Here is a 26,737-nt window from a genome sequence, read left to right as displayed (position 1 = left end):
AATAATAGTACAGTTTGTAAAACTACAGATAAAACCATAATTAGGTGAAGCAGAATAAATCCCAAATAGTCTATTAAGAGGTTATAATACATAAACTGGTATTTACTTGGTTAAAGATTTTGGGTAGTACTCTATCATCCAGCTGAATTAGACACTTCTCAAATCAAAGACAATATTTTAGAGGGAAAAACAATTCAGGAGCACACTGACTGATTTGCAATCTTTAGTAAGGATGGCCTATCATTATGTTTGCACTTGATATTGCAAAGACTTGCACTACTAAACGTTATAAAACAGTGAGTTTACTCCAATGTCTGTTCCCCTGTAATATGCCATAAACAAGTTAAAGACTAATCATAGGTCTAGCTGTCTATTTATTGGGTAAGAAAGCTTTTAGGGTTTCAGCACCCACTGCATTGAACAACCAGACTGAACACAAACTTCAGAATAATGTACGACTGAACAATTTTAAAACTGTGGGGAAATCCATTGATTCCAGGTTGTCTGTGTGCAAATGTTTCATCTGATCATTTGAATGTGCTTTTTGGAGAACATAATCTCACTGGGACTAACCTGGTTAAATAATGGCTAATGATAAAAAAGAAATAATCTGGAAGACTGTGTTCGACATTTGTTGTTATTTTTCTTGGTGACTTGGTGAGTAATCAATTAATAAAAACAATCAATTGGCCGGGATTAACGATCATCAAATGAAGAAAATAATGCTGGAATCCTTCATTATTGTTTAGTAGATTCATTATGAAATAATTTAGATTTAAGTAAAAAAGAATATAAATATGTGGTGTTCATAAAACCTCAACCTGTAGTCGACAGAGAGGGCAAAATTTAATCTAGATGTGTTTGTCTGGTTTTGGTCAAACTTTATAATTTCTAGATGCTTTGTTTTTTTAATTCCATACATATTTTAATGTTTCATTACATGAAACATTTTTTTTACTTGATTGATATCAAATATCAATTTGTCAATATCAATATCTGTCAAATAGATGTACAACATGCACCTTACTGCCACCGTCGCCGCTGCACCTTCAATCAAACAATCAGTACACTGTGATCACTTTTATTGCTGTTTTTATACCGTTTTGCACTTATTGTCTTTGCACAACAACAGTACACCCTTTGACTTTACATTCTGTAATTATATTCGTGTCTCATCTGCATACATGTATAGATAGTACGTGCACATGCACCTCATCCCTGCTGTCCTATATTTTATTCTGTATACTTATTACTATTGTTAGTAGCTTTTATTGTGATTATTATTATCATTACTGTTATTATTATTATTATTATTATTATTATTATTGTTATTATTATTATTATTATTATTATTAGTGGAGTCTCTAAGCAAAAGATTTTCACACGAGTGTACAACCAGAGTGACAACAAACATCTTGAATCGTTCACCAAGACGTTTTATTTTGTAGAAGCACTAACCGGAAGCACCGCACATGCCCTGCCTGGTGTTGACACTGACTGTGTGATCTCTGCTGTGTTCACCGCGCTCCCACAGTCAGTTGAAGTGAAGGGAAGCCCGGAGACAGATAGACAGACAGACACACAGACAGGCTGACAGACAGGCTGACAGCGCGTCCTGTCTCCCTCGCGCATCATTTTCACACACTTATCTCGCTCCTGCTCAGAGACGACTGATGCCTCAATGAACACGCGGTTTAATCACCTTCCTCTGGACGAAGTTGGAGTTTTCTTCTCGCCAAGCAAACACAATGTGACCATGTTGAGTCAGTGACTGTGTTATCCTTGTCCGATTTCGGAGTACCTTTTATTGATCCAGGGATAGAGGGACTTAACAATGGGGAAACTTCAGTCCAAACATGGTAAGAAAATGTTGCAGCTGAAAGCAAAGAATGAGCCGATTTGAAAGTATTCTGATTGAAAAACTAATTGTGTGCTTTGCATCCCTGCTTGTGATGGATCTGCAGCGTGTAAGCGCAGAGAAAACCCTGAAGGTGAGCATAGATCATTTTGCATAATCTCAAAATGTACAATCTGACAAAGCACCTGCTGATCGGTGTGTTTTCTTCACGTCTCAGGAGACAGTTTTGTCGTGAACGCCTTCCTCCGGAGAGGGATGGAGGAATGTGAGAGGTACAGCGCGACGGATCACAAGCTGAAGAACATGCAGGTAGCTCTCAGGCTTCTCTCACGTCTTCGTTTCACGTTTTATTTTCCTCTTACTTCTCGCCGACAACAAAATCAACTCATACTGATGCCCCGTTTTGATTAAAATTCAATGAAAAGGCTGTGAGGCTATTGAGTTTTCCCTTTAATGACTAGAAAGACTGACTTCAAAGCATTTTCAAGAGTCAAACAAAAAAAAATACATTAAAAAAAATAAGGATTCAATAAAAACTCAAAGAAGCTCTCTGATTTATTTTGGCAGAGAAGATTCTTTAATCTTGCTCTTTCTAAGTGGTGAAATACTCTTAGAATTAATCATTGCATCACCTCTTTCTGTGCTGTATTCATGTTTATTTAACAGTTTAACATTAAGTCATTATCAGAAAAAAGTGTGCCAGGTGTGTGTATATGTGTGTGTGTGTTTGCATTGCTGATGGGATGAGTCTGCCAGGCACTTCAAAGATCTTAGGGGAAGCAAAGTGTATTCACGAAGCATGTGTGAAGACATGCTGATGTCTTTGCAGAGTTGTAGGTTGTTGTTCTTTCTGTCATGTCTGGCTCCGGCACAACACTGCAGCGGTTATTCCCCTGCCAGCATCATTGGACGGGGTTATGACAGCCATGAGCCCCGTGTGTGAAGCGGCTTGGCAAGGCAGCACACGCACACAGAGACACACACACACACACAGAGAGACACAGACTGGATGGAAAGGTAGTCGTTTCTCAGACTGAGGGATATAAAGTTTGCTCTTGTGGCTGCTGGCATCATGACTCAGGGCTGTGTCTTTTTCCTCAATGCCTCCCATTCTAGCGCAGCTCCCAGCGGGCAGACCTCTGTGGCATAACATTACATCACTTCAATTAGCTCTGAGGGGCACGAGGGCCCGCAAGCCCTCAGACGCAAACTGCGAGAGGTTCACGCAGAGGCACTGACAATCTGTGAGGTGGGTGGTTGTAATAGTGGAGGAGTTATAGATTATATCAGGGCCATAAACCGCCCACTCATGGCAAATTAAAGGAGAACTTTACTCTGCTTCAGAGGAGGCTGAGTTCACACTCCCCTGAAGGGAAACCACCAAAGGCATACGCTTGACACTTATTAGTTGTAGGGCCCCACCCTCACTTCTGATTTATTTTGCGTCATTGGTTGGCTGCATTAGAGGCTCGTTCACAGACCATAAGTGGATAACTATCAGCCTTTAACTAACCAGCCCGTAACTTTTCCTGCTTCCTTTGAGACTAACGTAGGATTGATTGATGAGAGGGGATGGACAAACCGCAATGCAGTCACATCTGTGACAGCGTATTCTCGTGTCAAACATTTGCTGGTTCCAGCTTCTTAAATGTGATGATTTGCTGCTTTTCTGTGTCTTATATGACAGTAAATGAAGAGTTTTGGGGTTTTAGACTTGAAGACGTGACTTTGAAGACTTTGAAGACGTCACTTTTGGCCTTGTGATGAACATTTTCTGCAATTTTGTTGACACTTTATAGACTAAACAATACTGGTTGATTGTAACAACAACCCTCAGATTAATCAACAGTGAATATCGTCTTGACTTGCAGCTCTAGTATGTAAGAAAGACCAGAAAGACAGGAAATCATTTTCCAAATTCTTGTATTGGGGAAACGAAGTATGTAACTGTAACCAGGAGTAATGTTTACACGTCACATGTTTCCAGGAGTGATAATAAGGTAGCATGATGCAAACTGGAACGATTAGTCTATTGATCGATCAGCACTGACAGAAAAGTATTCGATGACTACTTTGATTATTACGTTTAAGTCATTTTTCAAGCAAAAATACCAAACATCCTCTACATCCAGCTTCTCGATCATGAAGATTTGATGCTTTTCTTCGTCCAGTGTGACATATCTTTGAGTTTGGTACTGTTGGTTGGACAAAAAAAAAGCTATCTGAAGACGTCACTTTCGGCATTTTTCTGTATTTTATGACATTTTATAGACCAAAATGACAATACATCAATTTGGAAAGAAATTCAAACTCACAGCTTTGATATTTACAATATTATTGAGGTAATAATACAAACTCAAATATTAGTTTTTTCCATAACTGAATAAACAAGCAGTTCTCAGAGGAAAATAAGGTCCCCAGAACACTGTTTGAAGCTAGAGAGGTGGCAGGGTCCGCCGAATATAAACAAATTCAGCATCATGGATGAAATTGATACGATGACGTTTCGTTGCCTATATGCTCGCTATTGTATCGCAGAGGCAATATGTGACTGCCTGCTCGTAGGCAGTGACAGCTCTATTCATGCTGTTTGAAATGAGCCTGTGCCTGCATTAATGTAAAGATGGATGAGGTCCCAGGAGACGCTTTTCATGCCGTATAGTTTCCCATCTAACAGACTGACTCTCAGCGCAGATAGAATTTATCTCTGCTGCAAGACAGTAATAACACCATTTCCACGTTTGATCCCCCACACTGTTAATTAATTCTTCGCTGGGATCCGATTACATTGTCACATTTCCAGATATAATTATTGGATTATGGGTTGTTAGATGTGTGGGGTTTAGCCCAAGAATAAACAAGTGCAAGTCGAATAGAAAGTAGAAGTTATTATATCTTTTTTTTTTTTTAAGGGGATTTGAAGTTTTTTGGATCAATTTCAGCCTCATTTTCAGCATATGGCTCTCAACAGATAGTAGTTCCTCCTGGCTGATGAGCAGCGGGGACAGTTAAGATGACTTATGATCTGGTACAGGAGGAGATTGGCCAAACTCACTGTTTAGCTCTGACCATCCCCCTCCTCATTGTCAAACGGGGGAGTAGGATTCCTGAGCTGTCTGGCTGTGACTTCAAAGCGCAGAGCTGGGAGTTATAAAAGGGCTCTGATATCAGTGGAGCCTCCGAACCCTCACCCCTCTATCCCCCTGCCCTGTCCTGGGGGATGGGCTGAGGGAGGGAGCACAACCAAGGGGGGGAGACAAGCGCTAACATAGCCCAACATGGGTTCGTGTAAACCTGTGAATCTCCTCAATAAAGCAGTCCAAGAAATTATGAATGCTTTGCCGCGCTTTCGCAAGAAATAACAAAAGATCAAAGGACGCAAAGACCTGTTTAAATATTGATATTGCTGCAAAACATGATTCAAGATCGCAGCTGGCAGCCGGCCTTCTGCGTGTCATCCTTCAGGAGTTAATAACTGTGGTCTGAGTGGACAAAGAGTGCGTGATTCAGCAGGATGACTTGGCTCATCCCGGCTACAGTCATCAAGATCTTGACACTTAGTTGCAGGTGTTCGAGACAAGTCTTACCTGTCCGAGCACCTGGTGTAATGTAGAGATATTACAGTGGGGATCAAAGTGGCACTCCGAGGCTTAGTCACCCACCCCGCCCCCGCAGAAAAATGAGGCTAGTCTGTAGTTATTGAATATGTAAAATGCAGAAAACGCCTTACCCTGTACTTATCCCCCAACCTGTGTTCATTAGTGGAAGAGCTCTGTGAAGGTTCACTGTGTTTCACCTCTGGAAACATCAACACATCAACAGTCCAGACCTGCACACACACACACACACACACACACACACACACACACACACACACACACACACACACACACACACACACACACACACACACACAACCACAGTGCTTCATTTTGGAGCTTCAAACAGACATGCTTGGATGCCCAAATAATGACAGGCTAATTCAGCCTTTCAGCACCATCTTTTGTCTCAAAACTTCCCGCAGACTTGGCCCGTGAGGAGCGAGTGTGTCAACATTTTAAATTACACAACAAAGGCCTTTATTATTCCCGCTTGAAAGGTTAATAATATCACACTCGAAGTAAAAAGGGCTCGGTTAGGGGATTCAGCTTGGGGTGTAATGATGTGCCAAAAGCTCCGAGACGCAAATTTATTTTGACTTAGAGAGTTACACAGCACTCAGCCCTCAATAATAAATTTAGTTTAAGAGCAGAGTTCCCAAGCAGCTCACTAAACTAATTGTAAGCTAATGTTTTTTTAACATTCATTTGGAATCTGTGAATAAGACTTTCCCCTTATATAAAAATCCTCATTTGGCGACGCTGCTCGAAATGGATGTTATGTTTGGATAATTTCGCCGCTGGGCATTCGGGTATATCTTCGAGTCACCATGTTAATTTTGAGTGAGCAGTATTTGATTTGGATCTGAGGCTGGGATATCTGTGTAATCATGAGGCTGCGACCCGAAATGACATTTTATTTTTCAGTACACAGCCACAAGTTTCAAACTGAGGTCATGTCTTTTGAGTTTGGACTTGTGTGTGGATACAAGCTCCTGAGGAGCACTTGAAGGCTCCTTTCAAGAAATGTTCTCGTCAACAACATCTCGTCACTTTTCCCCTCCGCCTCTCTTACAAATGACAAAAAAAAAAAAAAAAAAAAGCCTGTCGCTGATGCGGCTCTTGCAGAGAGGAGACAAAAAGGTGCGCTCATATATGTACTGCTTTTGAAGGGACTTGAAGGCATTTGGAGAGTTTGTTTTTTTCCACCTCTCCCTCTCTCTCTCTCTTTTTTTTTTTTTTGAAATTGGCTTCACAAGAAGGCGAGCTGTGAGCCTTCATCTCTGAATGAAAAGCATGTGGCTGGCATCCAGAACAGCGGGGTCTTTCAGCACGGCCCCGGCAGACATCTGTTCCTGGTTTGTACAGCAAAATCCTGGAGCAGGGAGAGGGGCTGTGGTGGAAATGGGGTGGGAGAGGGTGGCGGGGAAGAGGAAAAGAGGAGGAGGGGTTGTTTTTTTTCATGGGGGAGATATTTGAGGGGTTTTTAAAGGTAGTGGGGGGAGGGGGCGTAATGGAGAGCCTCATCCGCCTTGTCCACTGCATTGTCGAGCTGACCATTGATCTCACCTTTCCCTCTACATTAACTTGCTTGTTAACTGTTGAACATGCAAATCACACCCCTCTTCTCTTGGGACTCTTTTTCTACGTTAGTTTCCATTTGTCCAGAACAAACATTCACTTCTCTGTCAGTGTAAACATCATCACCTGGTCGGCTTCGACACTTGTCACAAGTGCGAGATGCTTCTTTGTAATCCCTTCTTTCATGTCGGAGGGTTTCAGTGTGCATCTCCACATGGCTTCACCTCTGAGTCAGAGGTCGAGTCCCTCTCTTGCTGTCTGTGTGTTTGTGAGTGGATGACTGAGTGAGAGGCAAAGAGCGGTTTGTGTGGCCTGTGCCTAATGGAGAAAGACATTAGAACACTGCCAGCAGATTAAATGTTTATTTTCCTGAGGATATTTATACTGTCTGAAGTACTTTGAAGCAGTTTGCTCACTTTCTCATTTTTATTCCCCTGTGATCTGCGCTCATGGAGGGAGCGAGGCCTCTCTCTGGCCATCAGGAGGAATCAGAGAGCCATAGCACGTCACACAGAGATCCTGAGGCATTTAGCCTGGGGGCAGTTGTCCATTTAACCCAGTTAGGAATCTAAACTCTGTCTCTTCAAGGAATAGTAAGACATTTTGGGAAACACACTGATACGCCTTCGTACTGAGAGTTAGATGAGACGATGGATACCACTCTCATGTCTGTACAGTAAATATGAAGCCAAAGCCGGCAGTTTAGCTCAGCATAAATACTGTAAACCATGGATATAACAAGGGAAATCTGGATACACCATTGTCGGCAAAGCTGTTCAGTGGTGCTTGAGGCCAAAAAAGCTTGACTTCTTGGGTTTAAAGTTACCTGGATCTTCTGTGTTTTGGAGCCTATAGAGCGTGCGCACTAGAGACTTCGGCTGACCGAGCAGGCTAACTTCCAGTTTAGACCCCTCCTAACTTGAATGGGGACAAAATGGTTTAATCGTGCTGCTCTTCTAGACTTCCCAAATGTTATCTGACCAAATGGCTCCAATTCTGATGGTGAAACGAGTCATTTCATGGGGTTTGTATGGGAAATGGTTTTTCTGGGCCCCAGTGCATCACGTGACGTTGTAATTGCTCGGTTGGCCACTATGACATTTGGCTTTAAAGCCTGGCGCTGTCCCTGGAGGCTTACTGGAAACAGGGTGCCAATGCCATTGTTCCAACAGCCCATTTTCAGATTCCCTGCATTATTCCACAAAGACCCGCAACTGCACTGCCTCCTATAGACTCGAACCCTGACAACATTTTTCTGACCCGAACCATCTAACTTAACCATTCAACTCTAACCAAGCAACCAACAGAAGCCAATCAGAGGTCATTATCCACCTAGTATAATCTCATCATGCAGCTAAGACACAATTGATAAAGCTAGTTTTGCCAACTGCAATCAAAAACATTGTTTATCGTCGCAGACCATCATAAACTCGGCAGCAGCAAAGAGCCTTGCACGTTAAGTCTGACAGTTCTCCTGCGTGAAAAAAATGTTCCAGTCTGGTGGACGCAGTGGAGGTGCCAACACGTTCAGGGTTGTCTGGCAAAAAAGTTGAACCAAGCTCAACTTTTGATGCCACGCAAAGTCATATGACAAGGCTGATCACATATGTTTTGTGGATTCCTTTGTAACACGAGTTGTAAAATCCTGTTGGTATTATAAACTGTCCTGCATTGTTTTGGCGCATGAGAAACCTTCACATTCACAGATCTGTTACTCAAACTGGACTTCTTGGATTGGATTTCATGCGTCACCAGTACCTGAGGCAACACGCCCCTACCAATGGAGCCTCTCGCATTGTTTTAACACAGGGCTGATTTCGGTCTGAACGCCCGCTACAACTCAACATGTTATATCTTGTTTGTTTAGGAAGTCACTGCTCCCTGCCAAAAAATAGTCCCTGCCAAACGAGAGGTGATAATACACAGATTTCATTACGCTTGGAAAGAGCCAAGCTAGCTGTTTCCCAATTTCAGGTCTTGGCTTTGGCTTCATATCTGCTGTACATGACATTAGATCAATCAATAACATGAAAGCATGAAAACAGCATACTCAATACTTGTTTTGCCAAGGGTATCATAAAAATGTCTATACACGGTTACTTTGGATCTTTTGGTTTTAAAGAGACAACCTTGCGACAGCTGTACCATATAGCGTTTTATTCACATATGTGATGTCCTGAATAACAATTTAAATTCCTCCTACAGTTTAAAAGAGAAAAGTATATATTTAGACAAGAGAAGTGGCAAACGCTCAGCTTCTTTCATTACTGGAGCGCTTATCTGCAGACGTACAGAATGAAGTTCTGTCGCCTTTGGAGTTATCTCAGTCCCGTCATCGCTGCTTTGAAGTCTCTGCTTTTCAAAGATATTTATGAGATATCTGTTTGTGTGCTTGAGAGACATCAGTGTAGCTGTACAGGACCGGATTGCAGCGACTCATCAGGCATGCAATCTCAGTGAATATCTCAACTTCCTGACTGGAGCCCATCCCAGGTTTTCAGGGACACTACATGACCTAGACATGCGTGGTCACTGATGACAGCAGGGAGACCTCACTTCCCCTTCATCGGCGAGCGTGCTGGTGGCTGTTCGGGGCAGCCCTGCCGAGGGTTAACACTGGTCTGTGTCTTTGCACTCGCTCCCTGCCAGGGGAAAGAAAATACCTGAAGCTGGAGCCCAGTGCTTAGCGCTGACATTTTTGGCAAAGGCTGCTGGATCCAAGTCTGTGTTTGATCTTATGCTTCTCCCAGCCAAGTAAAACACCGGGAGACTCAAAGGTTATTACATTTTAGTGTGTAAGGTATGTTTCCACATAAACCCCTGTTCCCCCTTAGAAAGCTTTAGCTCTTTTCCAAGTGGACTTCATTTCGCAAGCCTTAGACCAGCCAGGGGAATATCATATTTTTTCAGTTATGGTTGTTGGTGGTGTTATTATATGCTGTCATTACAACCATTGTTAATTGATTACATTGTTTAAATTACATTTTCAGTGAGCATAGTTCATGTGAGGAGCTCGGGGAGGACACAGGAAGCTTCAGACTCAAAATGTTTAATTTACACATGATGAGAAGAGACATTACAGATCTATTCTGTTCAATATTTGGTCGCTTTAAATATTTGCAGATTGAAAGGGAGACAGAGGTTTTGCTTGTTTGTTTAAAGAGGACTGGGGATTCCTCTTCTGGACACGAGTTTGTTATCCTATGAATTCAGCCAGTGGAAACTTGAGATTGTCTCCACGGAGGTCAGATGCTGACCTGACATATATTCCACAATACAAGCACAGTGGAAACTAAATAGCAGTGTGCGGCACAATACACTGCAAGCTATGAATGACTCGGAACATAAATCTGTGGTGTGAATTCTTCTACTTCTGTAGTTAGCGTGAGAAAAACACAAAAAACAAATACGTGAGGACAGAATAGAATAAGGCCAATTATCTGCTAAATGTGTGTAAATAGTAGCTGGAGTTTGGTGATTTTTGTGATTCTCATCCACACGCATGTTGTGACGCCACGTGCCATTTGGTAGATTACATTTGCTCTCTGTGTTAGAAAAAAAAAGGACTTTGGAGTCACCCCTGAATGCTTCGAAACTTCATCCTTGTTCCACATTCCTGAACCTGACGCCCTACTAGGTTTGAGACTGGAGAGTGAAACACCACACACCACAAAGCCTGGCTTCCTGTATCCAAAAAAAACAAAAAAAACAGAGGGCATTGCTGGCATTGTTTCTCATTGTTGATGCTGTGGTTATTTTTTACATCTAGATCAAGCATTCCGCGGGGGTGCTTTGCTAATAGTATACACTCCAGGTGTCCCTCGTGAGATTTAGGAGCATTGCCATGATTTTGAGTGTTTATTCCATAGAAGGACTCAGTATCTTAAGCTCATTTTATGCTCATGAACCCTGACAGAAATGTGGAATTTATAGCAGAAATGTGTTCAAAGGTGAACGGACTTTACACAACATCCATCTTCCTGTCCTCCAGTTTCATATACAGAATGCCATAGCATGGGATTTATCAAACACACCCAAAACCCAGACCCCAGAGGAGTTAGGCATCTTTCTCTGCTCTGAGCTGAGCCTCCCCCTCTTTGGGACCCCAAGCCTGCACATGTGTAGGTATCGCTATTACTCAGCTCATAAAACGCCACAGTTCCATCTGAAAGTGGTTAGCCGTTGAAACACACTCGCAGCTTCAAAGCTTGGATCCAGGCTCTGCAGACAGCGCAGGCCTGGCCGTCCTTCTGCACATCACATTCCTCTCCGATGGGGAATGGCTGCAAACTTGCTTTTGTTACACAAACCTGTTCCCGTCATCAAAACCTTCAATGAGTCTCCATTGAAAGGAAGTGGTTTATTTTTGTCACGGGTGGTAATTTTTCAGGGGGATTTAATTCGGGAAAAAGAATGACTGTGGAACGATCCAACGTATGTGTGCAGAGGAAATAAGAAATCCAGTGGTTCTCGTATTCAGCGCTGGTGTATTTATATACCCAAACACCTTTTGTGCTCTTTCTATATGTGACAGAAAGGGAGGGGAGAGGATGAAACAGTGCTGAAAGAGGCCACTGTTCTCATTTCCTCTGAAGGCAGCCTTCTTTTCTTCCCCCACCCATTTCTTTCCTGAGCCCGTCCACTTCAAAAGCTGACCTGGCCCTGTGTGCCGTGTAACATGTTTACCTAAAGGCTCATTTCAAATAAACAGCAGTTCTCCTTGTGATGCCTGCCCCCCTCACTGAGAGCCTTTCAAAGACACCATCTGCTCATAGGAGGTGCTTCAAGAAGAAAACGCACTTTTCTAAATCAGGATTTTATTTCACGATATCGCCGCGGAGTGACTTTTGTAGCATGCAGCTTTAGAAAATAGTAGTCAGCTTGCAGTGTACCAAAATGTGTTGAGATTGCTGTTAAAAAATTAAGACAGAAACGCCTTTAGCTCATAAAAAATCTGCTTTTGAAAGCTGAAAGTAAAAGATTTGCATATATGTGACCTGCAAACTTCTCAGATATAGTAGCTCTTTCTCTGTAACCAGCACCTACTTCTTCGTGTTGATAGGGGCCGACTGATCCTATCACTTCAAGAATGCCAGTGTATCAGAATATCTGAACTTTGACCCACAGTGTCATGTGCTCAGCTTTGAGAACTTCTCTAGCACCTGATTATCTCATAGCATTTAAGGTGTTATTGTACATCAGCCCCTTCTGCCTTTTGAAGCATAAATCGTCTTTCAAGGACTTTTATCAAACATCGAGTGCCACACTTAGTACTTTCAAGTGGACTCCAGACTTGTGTGATAGAGAGCGAGACTCCATCAGACTTGTAGCTTAATACCTGAGATAAGATAAGAATACACAAGCAGCCGAGCTAAGCTAACTCAGCTCATGTTTAAGTACTCGCACTCACTTCATATAGCCTCACAGCCGTGGTTTCCAGTAATTATGGCTGTGAAAGCGGCAGCTCTCAGTGCGCTCTGCTGAGCTGCCCTCTGCACCATAGCCTTTTGATCTCAGCTTGTGCCATGGATGAATTACGTTGCAGAATTTCACACTGGGGAACAGTGTTTCAGACACACACAGCTAGTCTGTCAGGTCACTAAAGTGCACACATGGCAGCTTCGGTCCAAAAGGAAGAAGCACAGATGTTGCAGTCTCGCAGACCGTGGCCTCAAAATCTCTACTGGCCGTATTTCTGTGTGTCTGATGTGTCACAAGTAAAGATTATAATTCATGGTTTGCGCCACAAGGCTTTAAAATTCTTGTCTTGTAGCTGCGTTTTCAAAAGTAATTCATCATACGCATACCCCCACATCCTTTTTATTTTTTCGACCAGTAATTTTCTTTGAGAATAATTCAACAGAAATATGAATGAGCTTTGCATGATTTTGGTGCATCAGTAATTGGCCCATGTGCTACTTTCTTTCTTCTCCATCTCATCTGTTCCTCTTCAGCCTTCAACTTTGTCCCCTTTTTCATGGGAAGTTGTGTCTCATGTGCCAAAGCATTATAGCCAGTGGCCCTTTAGCAATGATCCTTTTCACATATCCAGACTTTCTTCACATGGTCTCAGGATCGTGGAGTCTCCTCTGCTTCCTGAGCCCAGCATGAGTGTATTTTGAGGAATCCTCAGGAAAACGCTTGGTGTTGACCCTGGGATGACCCCCTGTCCAGTTCCAGGCCTGTGAGGAACTTCACAGCTTGGAATTAAGCCTGTTCTTGCATTGTCAAGAATTCCCATGGTCTTTGAGACTGGCAATCCCTATCTGCTGGAAGTGGCAGTGGTACCGGATAGTCAGAGAGTTATACAACAACACAGAGAGAGACAGGAGATAAAATGAGCTGCTGCCACTTTGAACACTGGTATGCAGCAGCTCTTTTTTCTGTAAGCCCATGTCAGATTTAGGATATTTAGTGTCAAAAACTGCAGCAGTCTGCAAAGCCAAGACATTTTTTCCCCAAACAATGTTGGCAGGATCACCTCAAGCCTTAAATAATTCATAGTAAGGAGAACAGTACCAATTATGTAAACAAGTGGTTTCTCCCAGGACCTGAGGTTTGGCAAGTGTCACTGAGAATAGTTAGGACATAGCAGATGAGTTATTAGGGGCTCTGCCTGTGTGCATATTTGTTGCATCCTCCTGAACTGCAAGGAACTCTGTATTGTGTTCCCCCTGAGGGCTGAACGCAGTAATAGTACAGTACAACAGCCGTCCGTCTCTGTTTGCTCAATATGCCTCCCAGATGGATGCGTTGAGAGTTCATGCTACATTACTGGCTGATTGGTCACGGCAGCCAAAGCTCCTCTTATCGTGGTCAGTCATATGGATCTGTACTTCTCTGTGTAAGTTCCCCAAAGGGAGCAGTAACTAGTGGACTGTATAGCTGTGGTTTTGACCCTGAACCTGTTCTTATCCTGCTGGAAGACGAGTTCAGGAAACCCAGCAGGCAGCTCACCCACTAGCCCTTAAGAGAAGGAGTGCCTCAGATTTAAGTGAGCAGCAAAAAGTCATCATGGATTAGATAGATATCATTCAAGTGTGTACCCCAATGGACACACATTTTCCAGGGGGGGTGTGTACAAAGCTCACCTTAACTCAAATGAAATGTAGAAGTTGTAATTTGGTTAAGAAACACAGCCAATATCCCCATATTTCTGTTGAGGAGTAAAATAATCAGCCAACTAGGATTAAAATAGCCTCGGTGTGGTTCTGATGTTTTGTTATATCACATTTGAATGAATAAAAGCGAGTTCACAAGTGAAAAGCTGAAGTTGAAATAGGTAGCCTAGATAACATGCAAACACGTAGGCTACTGGTTGAAATAGTTACAGTAATGAGTAAACTGTTGAAATAGCAAAGAGTAAATGGATAAATAGTGACATAATTAGCTAACTATATAGAAACGGTTGAGATTTTTCGCTAAAAGTAGGCTCTTGATGTGATGTTGATGAAGAGGTACTTCACCTGACGGGGCTGTGGGGTTATCAGACAACAAAGGTTAGGATCCGCTAAAGCTCGGCCAGTGTTGCTGCTCTTCCACACTGGCGTGCAGCTGTCCTTCCCCAACATGGTTTGTTTACATTTCTCAGTCACCCACAGGAGCACTGTAACGCCTGTAGCTCCACCAGCCTCCAACCACAGAGCCTCGCCCCTATGAACTGCCAGGCCTGGTTTTCAAAAGCTGTGACTCAAATCCCTTACAGCTTAACAAAACGAGCAGTGAAAACAGTGGTGTTGGTGGTTATCTCACAGGTGAGAGCAATTATAACTGACATCTCCATTCTAGACAGACAGCTGCAACCTGACACGAACTACAGTACACAAAAAGAAGCGCCCTCACAGGTGAGAGTAATTGTGTTGAAATGGTTTTCACCCAGGAGGAGCAGACGAGGCGGACAAAAGGTTCTTACAGAGCCTCGTTGACTGTACTTGACAGACAGTCAGTTTGAAGAGCTGATTTATACTAAACCCCTGGTGACGTGACATTCAGTCGATCACTTCCAAAATACTCAGCTGGACACTTGTGGAGAGCGGGACATGACTGTGTGAGATGGGATTGGCGTCGCAGCCACCTCACCCACAACCTGGCATTCTGAGATCCAGTGTGTTGTTTAAAGGGCCTGTGGAATGTGGAACAAATCCCCTCAGCTTTATCGGCCTGGGCGCGCTCCCCATTGGCTGGGCTTAAGAGCCAGGGGCCTGCGCGGGAGCTTACAGAATTTCACATGGAGGCCAGAAACAGAGGAACATCCTGTTTGAGTCTAACCGCCTGTCCCACACTCGCTTTGATATGCCGTCGCCTTGTGCACTCGCTTCTTTCTTGTTTGTCAGGTTGTGCGTGCCTGTTTGAAATCTGGACTGTGTATGTTCTGTCGAGTTTCTGTGTGCTGTCTTTTCTTTTGCGTCTGGTGCTGCATGGTGTATTTCATTTATAGCTGAAATGAATCAGGAATTTATCAATTAGTTATTTAAGCAATTTATCAAGCATATTCATCAAAACACTTCCTGGCTACAGCTTCTCACATGCAAGGGCTTGTTACTTTTCTCTGTGTTATATCATTGTCAATTGAATATCTGTGGGTTTGGACTGCTGGATAGACAGTAAGACATTTTGAAGGAGACATACAGTATTATGCTCATTTTCAGGTTCATAAGATTTCTTTGGGTTACTACTAGAATAAGTTTCCATACTTTAATGCGCAAAAAACACATCATTTTGTCACATCATACTGTCCAGTGCTGCAGCACTGTATTCCTCCTCTGTCTGTTTTTTTTTTTCTTTTTTCCAGTCTGCTCTGATTGGTCAGCTCACCTGACCCAGCACTGCTAACAACAAAGATCAGCTGTGCTTAATTAATTCTTATGTGCCAAACTAAGCGCCAGGTATAAATTATGCAAATGTTTGACATGGTGATGTAGTGTGATGTCACAAAATCACAAAATTAAAGGGTGGACTACTGACGAGGCGTTTCAGGATCAGTGTTTTCTACGGGAGAGAAGAGCGTTGGTGCGGACTTTGGACTTGGACTTGTTTTTTGCAATTATCCAACATATTAATATAGTTTTAATTCTTTATACCTTGCCATACTTGAGACATTGAAGTGGCCACTACGAGGCTTATCCTTTCAGGTAAAACTTTCAAGTAAAAACCTTCAAGTCTTGAGTTTTTACCTGTTAAAATCCCTCAACAAAATAGTAAAAAGACAGCACCACTTCTGACTCTTAAATGAACACTTTTTATTGTACTTTTGTTCAAGTAGATCATTAAATGTTTGAGTGCAAATAACACATGGCATTGGTCGTATAAAAGTCCATGCAGAGACTATTGCATTACACCAGCAAGCCCTGTTAGCTCTGAATTAAAGCAACATGCTCTCTGTGGTGCAGTCGTAATGTGTGTGGCACCACATTTTAACCTTAAACTCAGTTTTTTGTTTTTTGAATATAGTGAATCATGACAGGCGCTTTGTGTTTTTCTCTTTCCAGTAACTAATAAAATACATTAACAGTCTTATGACCTACTACCTCTATAATTTAATACATTTGCCTAACCCAGATTCATGAGCGTGATTCCAGTGACTGGTATGAAGCACATGGTTTCCAAGTCCCTACAGTAGCTGCCTGTGTGACAGCTGAGAGGAGGGCACCACATTACATCAGACTCCTATCAAAGCCCACTTTAATGAAGGCAAGCTGATTACAGCACTGGTGACAGATGCAGGGTGGTCAGCCAGTGATGCTAATCTTTGTTTATGCCATCCAGCGGGTCATAATCAAAGTAAGAGAAAGATCAGCGAGAGGATGAGGAGGGGGCTGGAGAGCGTGCAGAGTTTAGGAGATAGTCTCTCTTGATTGAAGGGGAGCGGGTGACTTTCAGTGGTTTACGTGCTGCTCTTACATAGACAGGCAAGCATGCTCATCTCTCCCCACAGCTGTTGTTATACTAGCACCGAAGAGGCTTCGCCCCTGTGATTCATGTCCTGCCAAGGGAGAGGTCTTGCCTCTTGTTTGACCTCAGAGAGAGTCCCGCTATCCTGAAAAGGGCTGTATCTGGGCCATCTTGGCCACATGGGACCAGTCCAGATGACAGGCTGGCATTCTGCTCTGATCTCATTTCCATTCATAGATAGGCATGTCATGGCACCCTGATACATAGATAAAATAGCATAATTAGTGGACAAAGGCATGTTTTAGCTGTCTAGTAATGACAAGAGTCATGAAAGAGTAAGGTTATGATTTTTGAGGATGAACTTACAAATGCTCCAAACCAGGGTTCTAATTAGGGGTCGACCAATGTGGCTTTTTCAGGGCTGATACCGATACCAATTAATAGAAATCAAGGAGACCGATAACCGATATTTGAAACCAATATTCATTTGCAGTAAAGATTCAAATCTAAGTGTCAAAATTTAAAATAACCAGTGACGGGATGAACCTAAGAACAATTTACCCAAGTACTGTTCTGAGGTACAATCTTGAGGTGCTTGACTCGAATATTTTCTTTTTCTGCAACTTTATACTTTCTCTCCACTACATTTAGTTACTACTGTAGTTTGCAGATTCATATTATTTTATTGTTTATAGGCTATTAATTGTGATGTATTGCTGGTCAGACAGTCTTGTGGGCAGGACACCAGTGAGAAGATGTTGCATTAGAGCCAATAATCAGCCTATCCCTGGTTCTAATACTGATACCAGTGTCAGAAATGCCTCTGATACAGCGTAAAATGCTGGAAACTTTACACAATCCAATACCACATTATTTATTTAATGCTACTTCCCAGCAGCGTCTCGTAGACCTGTATGACAGGTATCGGAATCGGTATCAGGAAGGGTCCTTGAGGGTCCTTGGCTCAGACATGATAACAGTGCATGGTTAGAAACTGAATAATAAAAACATGCGTTTAGCTTGTGTTTTTATTGTGATCATGATAAGCATTATTGGCAAAGGCTAACTCAAATCCAGCAGTATTTGCAGTGTTGTTTGTTTTAATATTGCTACTCAATACGAGCTGAAGCCAATCTGCTCTGTTGACTCTGAGCACCATAATTACCCTGACTTGGACTGAAAGCTGAGGCCCGATGAACCGGAGGGATGGAGAGCCAAGAGACCAACATATTGTTCTTTTACTGTCTTGCAAGAGAAGAGACAGAAGTTGTGCAACGGGCCCTCTCTCTCTCTCTAGCTCCCCATATTTTCAGCCACACTCCCCTTCCCCCTTCTCTCTCTCCACCCCTCGTCTTCCTCTCTTTTTTACTCTGCCTCTCTTGAGTATAACCGCTCACATCTGGTTTTGAGTCAAGGCCAGGTTGGTTTCTTGTGGAATGGAGGGCTTTTATTTCTCAATGGCCCCACTCCCTCTCCAGTTTCATTCTGCGGTGAAGAGTATGCAGTTTGTTTACGAACTGGTGTCCCTTTCTTCGTATTGATTCTACTCAATCCTCATTTTCATCACCGGGGAACCCCACAATCATCCCCAATTAATGGCCAGCGGGAGCGGGAATGCTGGTCGGCTGGTGGTCACCAAGGCTTTACTTTGGCGCCCTACTTAGTGTCAGTTCCAGGTGACTTTGTATTTCTAGAAACTGTGTACATCCTGGAGAGCTCAAACTGTTAGCCGCTCATTAATTGTCTCCCATGACACTCTCTCCATCAAATTAAATGGGATTGTTGGTCTGGTTTGGATGAGGAACAGTACAATACACCATCTCACATCTCACATCTCACTCACTCATCTCACAAAAAAAAAGTAGAGGCACAAACTCAGAATTAAATTGTACTCTAAAAGTTCTCTGTAAACTAATTATGACTTTATATCAAAAACAAGCTATCTGAAGAAGCATCCAGACAGCATCCTGTGTTTGTGCTTTTTCCAGCATATGTTTGCACTTGGATATGCATCCAGACATCTGATCAAGTCGCCATTTTTCATACCCCAAGGCCAGAGGAACTGTGTAAACAATCCTCATGTTAGCCTCCCCTGTTTTTGAAGATGCGTTTTTCAAAATCAGTGTTGCATCGTACGGTTTGAAGAATGCACTAAAAGAAGCGTGTGTACTTATATTTAGGGGTTGAGCTTGAGGAGGGGGGTGTGAGAACAAAGATGTGCAGTGTTTTCCAGTGGGAGGATGGGTGGTAGGCAGGCAGAGAGGGAGAGAGACTGCTGGGGGATGTCTGATGTCACCTGGTAGGGAGCTATGAAAGCTTCCCCTGGTTACCCTATCCCACATAAAAGTCTGGCAGTAGGCTGAGGCTTTAGGGAAGCTTGGCAGAAGTGCTGCATTAAACAGGAACAAACATCATACACCTCTCTTTCTGTCTCTTATGTCAAGGCATCTGGGAGACAGAACCTGTTTACATGGAACACTGACAGCACATATTTCCAATGCACTGTCTTTTAAGACAACGGAGATCTAATACGTTATCATCTCCTTGTCGTTCCTGTCCCACACATGCTGTTTCCCATCTGTCTTCCTCATACATAACATCACACACTGAGTAGATGGTGTAGATGTGTATATCACGGGTTTCAGGTGTACACCGCTGCTGGTCGAAAAAAAAAAAAAAACGCTCCAAAACTGCTAACACATTTGCCTGCAGAGCACTTTGTGATCTGATAGTGAAGGAATGAGAGCTGCTAGATGCCAGAAAGCAGTTAATTACACATGTGGTGGGCAGATTTGAGCCCGACACCGTGGGCGATGTGGATGGAGATGCCATGTGTTTAGACGTTAAACTGCAGACTGCGGTCAGACCCAGCCTGCTCTCTCATTAGCTCCCCCGATGGATGTAATGAGCATGGAGGTAGTGGTGGTGGGGTGGGAGCCATGTGTTCAACACAAGCCCTGCTGGTCCCCTCCTTGCGCACTCAGCAAGACGTCCCCTGATATCTGAATTTTAATTAGAGACGAGATTCACTTTTGGCAGCTGGCTGATTGATTTGGTTCATGATATTTAGCGTCGAATCCGGTCTTTCATTTAGAGGTGCTTATACCTTGCTCTGCGTCCTCATGGGACCGAGGATGAGAAAGACTCGATGGTCCTTTGATGTTCCTCTGTGCTGCGGAGCAGTGTGTCTGTGTGAACTCCTTCTTCCTTACATACTGCCCTTCATTAAGGGACTGCGGTACAAAGCGAGGAGATAAAAGCATCCACTGCAGAAAGGAATCAACAACTTGGCTGCTGAAACCACAAAAGATGGAAACTGTGTGTAGGGGTGCACTTATACTCGCCTGGTTTCTAGCGTGTGTTTTTGCAGCTTGTTTGGAGCCCAGGGAGCGGTACCAGTTGTCTCCACCTTTCCCAGAAGCCTTCCAACGTCTGTAAAAACCCACCTCCACTTCCCCCACCAGTAAGACGAGATAGGCCATATCTCCTCTTTAAGAAACCACATCCTCCTCTGCCTCTATCTGCTTTTCTCCTCTCTCCTCTTATCTTTCCTTCCCTCATTTGTGCCCTCTTTCCTCCGCTCCTCTCTGACTTCTTTATTCCTCCCGCTCACTTCCTGCCACACTCCTGTTCCCATCTCCGCCTCTCCCCAAGACTCCCATTCCTCCGCTGTTTTCTCTCAATGTCTCCGGTGGCCAATTTGCAGGGGGTGTCCGAGCCTTGACCCTGACACTCAACCGGCTCCACCCCACCACCACCTTTTCAAGCGGTGAAGGTCACATCCAGATTACAGGCCGGAGGTATCATCCTCTGAAGTGAGGAATAATCACGGTTCTCTGAGATTGTTAAATAGAACCACAGGCCCTGGCGCTGTCATTACTCTGAGAAAGAAGGGGAAGGGTAAAGGAAAGGGGGGCTCGTTCACCTAAACGCATGCAGATGTTCAGACTCTCGCTTGAGCCTCGGCTCTGTTGAAGGTACATGGAGTTCTTTTGTTTTCGAGCATCTATCTGTTTTTTATTTGTCTCGTTTCAGTGGGCCTCCTTGATTCAATCTGGTGAGATTTTATTTCAAAGTGTGTGTGGAGCAGCTTAGAGGACCGAGAATGACGTAAATAAGATGAATCATTTGTTGTTTAAATACTTGTGGTTTAGGGCCTGTGCTGCACTTAATTTTCATTGTTTCCACAATCCAGTTGTAATTAAAGAATGGCTATGTGTGTGTGTGTGTGCGCGCGCACCCTGTTGCCTTTGCCCCTGTGTGCCTCTGCATTAGCGCATGTGTGGGATGGTTATGAATACACTGCGGTTCTGTTTTATGCAGGATATAGATTATTCACATATGACAGGAGAGCGTTTTTTCCCCTTCCGCCTCCTTTGTCCTGCTTTTGTTTTATGGCTATGGAATTGTGTATTTAATCAGCCCCATCCTATCTGCATGGAAATTTCCATCTGGCAATTATTCTCCATTCAAAATAAATACACACATGTTGCTGAGAGCTCATTGTGGGGTTTTGTTTTATATAAACCAAACTTCTTCTGCGAGTCCAGCTTTCAGTGATGAAATACAACAAAACCTTTTCCCTAAACTCTGGGCTTCTTCCATCAAACTTTCCTCACTGGGTTCCTTGTCAAGCAGGATGAGAATAAACAGGTTGGCTAAACCAGAAAGAGAGAGAGAGAGAGCTCAGATGATGAAGTGCATTATGGGGGTTTTTGATGGATGCAAGGGGTGCGTTTGAAGGGCTTGGAGGAATCTTGAAAGCTTGGCTGTGGCCCGCGCTCGCTGTGTCCCAGACAGTGAAACACAATAAGCGTGCAGATGTTCAAAGTGTTTGGCCGCGCTGGAGCCTCCAGCCCTCTCCCTCTCATCTGAGTAGGAAATGCTTTAGCTGGAACTGTTTGTTTTCTTTGTGTCTGTGGTCTGAACTGTAGATTCACTTACATCTCTGACCCCCCTCCCCTCCTCTTCTCTCTCTCTCTCTCTCCTTTTCTCTCTCTTGTCTCAGGAGTTTCCAAATGGTGAGCTGAAGGAAGGACAATTCACAGATCAACACTGTCCCCTAGAGGGTAGGTTGAGAAGGATGTGTTTGCACTCTAAAGCTGTACGACAGATATGATGTATGTTATCACTGTGTGCATTTATTGCTACAAGCTGCTTTCATATTGAATTTGCATGATGAGTGATTAAAAAAAAGATCGATGGCTTCTCCTCTAGTTGATGTATAACTTAAGTGGAATTAGATTATAGTCTTCAATTTGATGTTTATTCTGCAAAAAGTGCGTGGCAGACATTTTGGATTATTACAATGCTTTCATTAGAGTTTACCAAACTTCATGGGCACGGGTTGGCACCATTCTGTGGACTGATATTTAACGTAGTGGCCAAATTCATATGCAGGCCACGTAATACCAAAAACAAACCAAACACCTGTAAAACTGTGAAGAACAAGCCTGAGCATCACATTCACGTTTAGAAATCTCTCTGTAACCTGTAATCTCTGTTTAAATATTGCAATTTCTTGATTGAAATACATAAAAATGCAGCCTAATTTCTGTGTGAGAAATCTAACTTGAATGTGTCATCTTGTGTCGTCAGTGGTTCTTCCTCCGGAGAAGGCAGAGGGCTGTGAGAGCTACCTGCAGTACCTGCACTCAGAGGAAGGAGAACGGGAGATACTCAGAGACACGACCAAAGCTACGGGGAAGAAACGCATCAGTCTGGATGTAAGCGCTTTAACTACCTGGCAACATTGCTCTCCTGTGTTTATAACATGAATATATCTCAACTCACAACTGTGGACCTGAATGTGGTGTTTCCACATTTTGCTTCACTTGACAAGGATTTTTGGGTGTCAGAAAAAGGTCTCTCTTAAGAGTGCTGAAATGGTTTTGTGTTCCAGTGACTAAAAAGGATTCAAACCTGTGCACAGAACATGTGTCTGTATGTTGACACTGACGCTCCAGACCACATCCTGATTGAATTTAGGGACCAATAAATAGAATAAATAGATTGTGATGTTTAGACTTGCATGTTTTAAAGAATTGCTCAGATCTGCCCTTCGGTGATCACTCCTCGTTATGTGAGCTGAGGAGATATTATAGAACCATAAAGGGCCGCCTCTCTCCCCGGGGTCTCCTCCCATGTTAATGCAAGCTGCCTTTCGCACAGTGTCAGCTCTCCACCATGCCTGGAGCACAGCCTATATTCCAGATGTTTATTTTTCCAATTATGGCCGTGTTACTAGATACATCTGAATCAAGGTTCCTGCCAAAAAGTTGTAACTGAGAATAGTGGGTGCGCTCATTTTTCCTGGAAGAAGGTACAAAGACGAGGTCACAGAGGCAGGGCCCACCCTCTGACTCCCCCACACAATGTAAAGGCAGCTGAGAAGTGATCAGTTTACATGATAGAAACTAGGATATCACTTGGCTTTGTTCTAGTTTTCTTAAGATGTATTCAATTATAAAAAAAAATATGTTTTTTTTTTAGGCTCCTACACTTTTTTCCCCTGCAACCTTTAAATGTACCTTCTGATAAAGTACGTGTTGATTCATGCAACGTTCGAGTTGAATGTGATCGGAGAAGATAGTGTCATGAATCACTGTTGTTAACAGGTTCCCATGCAGAATGAAGGAAAACAACACTCAGATCCGTTTGAAAAATGTTCATGAATCACACTGAAGACAGTGACTGAGCCAATTAAATAAGACGTGCTTTGCTGCCCCCTGTTGTCATAAACGCTGCTGTGTTTTGTTTCGGTTGTTGCAGATGTACTTTTGTTTTGCTCGTTGTTGACATGATGTGCATTAAGCATGATTCAATTCTTTGTATTCACAGGACTTGGAGTGTGACGTTTCTGTGGAAGATGACAACCGTCAGGAGTGGATCTTCACTCTTTACGACTTTGACAACAGTGGGAAAGTTACAAAAGAGGTGTGTGTGTGTGTGTGTGTGTTAGCTGCCATGCCTTTCTCTGCTATGTCTTCGTAACCCTTTAATTTCCACTGTGGAATTCAATAATTTCATTTAAAGCACTTGAAGTACTGGTTACGGGCTTTTCCTTAACATACTACATATAGTCGTACGGTACGACTACAGACTGTACTGAGCGTGTTTTATCTGTCACTATAGGACATGTCCAGTCTGATGCACACCATCTATGATGTGGTGGACGCCTCTGTGAATCACTCCTGCCATAACAAAAGCAAGACTCTGCGTGTCAAGCTGACCGTCACTCCAGAGCCCCGGTGCCACCGACGAGAAACAGGAACAGGTAACAAAAGCAGCGTCGAGCCTCAGAATGCTGTGAGCCAACTTAGTATTTCCTGCATATTTGTTGACACTTAGATTTGCTCTCTTTGGGTCAATTGTTGGTTCAGTTCAATCACTGATGCAGTTTGAAGTGATAATTCACAAGCTGTTCTTGTCTTAGCAGCATCTTTGATGATAAACGAGCGTTCGTGCTGTGATGTTTTTGCAGTGCACTTGTCAGTCAAACAGTGCAGCTATTACCGCAATGTCTTTTTCTGTATATTTTCAGATGCTCACAGCCTATGAATATTTCTTGACTTGCTAAATACTTGTTAATCTATAAAATGCAAACAAATCATTTAAATTGTAGATTTCATAACACTCAAAATGACAATTACTCCCATCATATGGGTTGTGTAAATCAGCAGAAGTAGCAAACTGTAAAAGTACATCCACCTCAGTCTGTAAGTATAGATGTTGCTGAGCACTTTTCCTGCTCTGAGTTCTTGTACTTTTCCACTTCAGATCGCTGTCATCAGGAAGAGGGGCGTTCAGCTGACAAGCGGCTCTCCTCCTACATCAGGTTAGTACAACAACATCTACCCTATCTGTCTAATGTAATCTCTGGCCCCCGTGTGCATTCGTCCACTTATCATGATGGTTTTACACATTTTTTAGCAGCAAAGGGCAGAGCAATGAGGCGCCAGCCGCTGAAGGGCAGCATTACTGTGTGGATGAGAACACAGAGAGGAGGAATCACTACCTGGACCTGGCTGGTATAGAGAACTACACCTCCAGATTTGAAGGTAAGTGTCTTTTTATTCTATTTCACAGCCGGCTTGTTGTTGTAGACTCAAATTTGCATTATTACTGTATATGACAACGGCAAGTTGAACGTTGACTATGCATATGACAACAGTTCAAGCTCCATGTTATAAATCATATTTGTATGAACCACTGACCCTGTGCCTCTCACCTGTCCTTCAGGAACCAACCCTTCCAACCCACCTCAGGAGGCTCATGGTCGGAGCTCACAGAGCCAGAGCCGCTCACGCTCCCAAGAACCAGAAACCCAAGTTGTGCACCAACGCCGCTCACAAGTCATCAGCGATAGCTACAACCCTACAGAGTCTCGAAGCAAGGGCACACAGTTCCTCAAATCCCCCAAAGGAACCTACAAGGGAAGTGGGGGGAATAACGGGGGCAGCGGAGGTGGCAAATCCACTAAATGCCACGGCTACCACCCGCCTCTGCAGACCATGCTGCACAGTGGCAGCGCAGCAGGACATGGGGGTCAGGATGTGTACCACTTGCCACACCAAGCCCAATCCTCCGGCCACCACCAGCACCCGCTGCAATACAGCCACAGCAAACGCCTGAGGGCAAAAGCCCGAGAGGCCATGTCCCCATCCAAAACCCCACTGTCCCCTCAGTCCCACCCCCAGCAGCCCCCTGTGCCCTCTGTACTGCCGAGCCTGGAGAGAGAGCAGGCGTCTGGTCCACCTGGGAGCCCAGGGTTTGTGGTTCCTGTGGTCCAGCGTCATGAGCACCACCATCACCATGAACACCACCACCACCACCACTACCATCATTACCATCAGACATGACCGCCTTTAGTGTGTGCAGTGACTGAAACTGTACAGGACCAACCACAACCAACCACACCAGTCTGAAGGACTTAACATCATCCCACAGGAGTTTCTCACACTCTGTCCAGGATCTTTTTATTCTCCTCCTGCAAGCTATACAGATATATCCTGAGATTAGACATATTGAGGAAATCATGTAGCGTGACTGCAGATGATATTGGACGGAAGGATGTTTTTCTGAAGTTATTGTGTAATAACAAAATGACGCGTGGCACAGTTTTGAAGTTTTTGTAGATTTTCTGCTGGGACTGCTGCGATCGTTACCCATGTTCAGTTAGGGTACTGACGGCAGAGAGGAACAGATCAGAGGATTTCTTTTTGACGTAACATCGTTTCCCTCCTGATGCCGTTGGCTCAAGTCCCTGGAAGCTATTTGTCAGAGTAGGTGTGTTGTTCTGTGTGAGACCTTTTCCAAAACATGGATCTCAGGTGTAAAGGTGCTGCTGCTCTCAAGCTTTTCACAGAGGCCGCTTCCTCTGGGAGGCCTGATGTGGACTGAGGGGTTTCCTGTTGGGGAGGGAGGGAGGGGGGAGGGTATGAAATCACCACTGCCAGTTTTAATGCAAAAATATCTCGCTATATGTATAAAAAATCTATATATGTAAACACATTTTACTGTATAATTATTATACTGTATATGCATATTTCATCATGGATATAATTATGCATATATGTATTTTGTCTTTTATATATTTTAATAAACGTTATATAGTTCATTTATATTATATCAGCGACAGTCTTTTTTTATTCTGCTCATTACACACTTGATTATGGTGTGTCTGCTGCCACCGTGTGGGTAGAAACAGAACAACAACAGCACAAAATCACTGTATGATGCTTTTTGTCAAGACTTTGACATTAAATATTAATAATTTCTTCATTAAAATTTAATTGTGGTCTCGGAG

The 26,737-nt window shown here is 43.4% G+C and overlaps 1 protein-coding gene across 1 annotated transcript; it reads left to right on the top strand.

Moving 5' to 3' along the window:
* The first annotated feature begins 1,614 nt into the window (after positions 1-1,614).
* nkd2b (NKD inhibitor of WNT signaling pathway 2b) lies at positions 1,615-26,249 on the top strand. The gene is made up of 10 exons (XM_073485973.1): positions 1,615-1,859; positions 1,965-1,991; positions 2,076-2,167; positions 21,938-21,998; positions 22,528-22,655; positions 23,770-23,865; positions 24,064-24,205; positions 24,709-24,766; positions 24,862-24,989; positions 25,171-26,249. The coding sequence occupies exons 1-10, from the start codon at positions 1,835-1,837 to the stop codon at positions 25,788-25,790; spliced, it is 1,377 nt and encodes a 458-aa protein (XP_073342074.1). The 5' UTR covers positions 1,615-1,834; the 3' UTR covers positions 25,791-26,249.
* Positions 26,250-26,737: the final 488 nt, after the last annotated feature.

The sequence above is a fragment of the Pagrus major genome, chromosome 17 (assembly GCF_040436345.1).
Source record: "Pagrus major chromosome 17, Pma_NU_1.0".
Taxonomy (NCBI): domain Eukaryota; kingdom Metazoa; phylum Chordata; class Actinopteri; order Spariformes; family Sparidae; genus Pagrus; species Pagrus major.
Note: the sequence above shows the minus strand (reverse complement) of the source record. Positions and strands in the feature narration are given on the sequence as shown.

Excerpts from the sequence above, each read along its gene's own strand:
- nkd2b (XM_073485973.1), top strand. The coding sequence starts at position 1,835 with ATGGGGAAACTTCAGTCCAAACATG. Across the intron at positions 21,999-22,527 it reads TCAACACTGTCCCCTAGAGG|TGGTTCTTCCTCCGGAGAAG; the intron begins GTAGGTTGAGAA and ends TTGTGTCGTCAG. Across the intron at positions 22,656-23,769 it reads AGAAACGCATCAGTCTGGAT|GACTTGGAGTGTGACGTTTC; the intron begins GTAAGCGCTTTA and ends TTGTATTCACAG.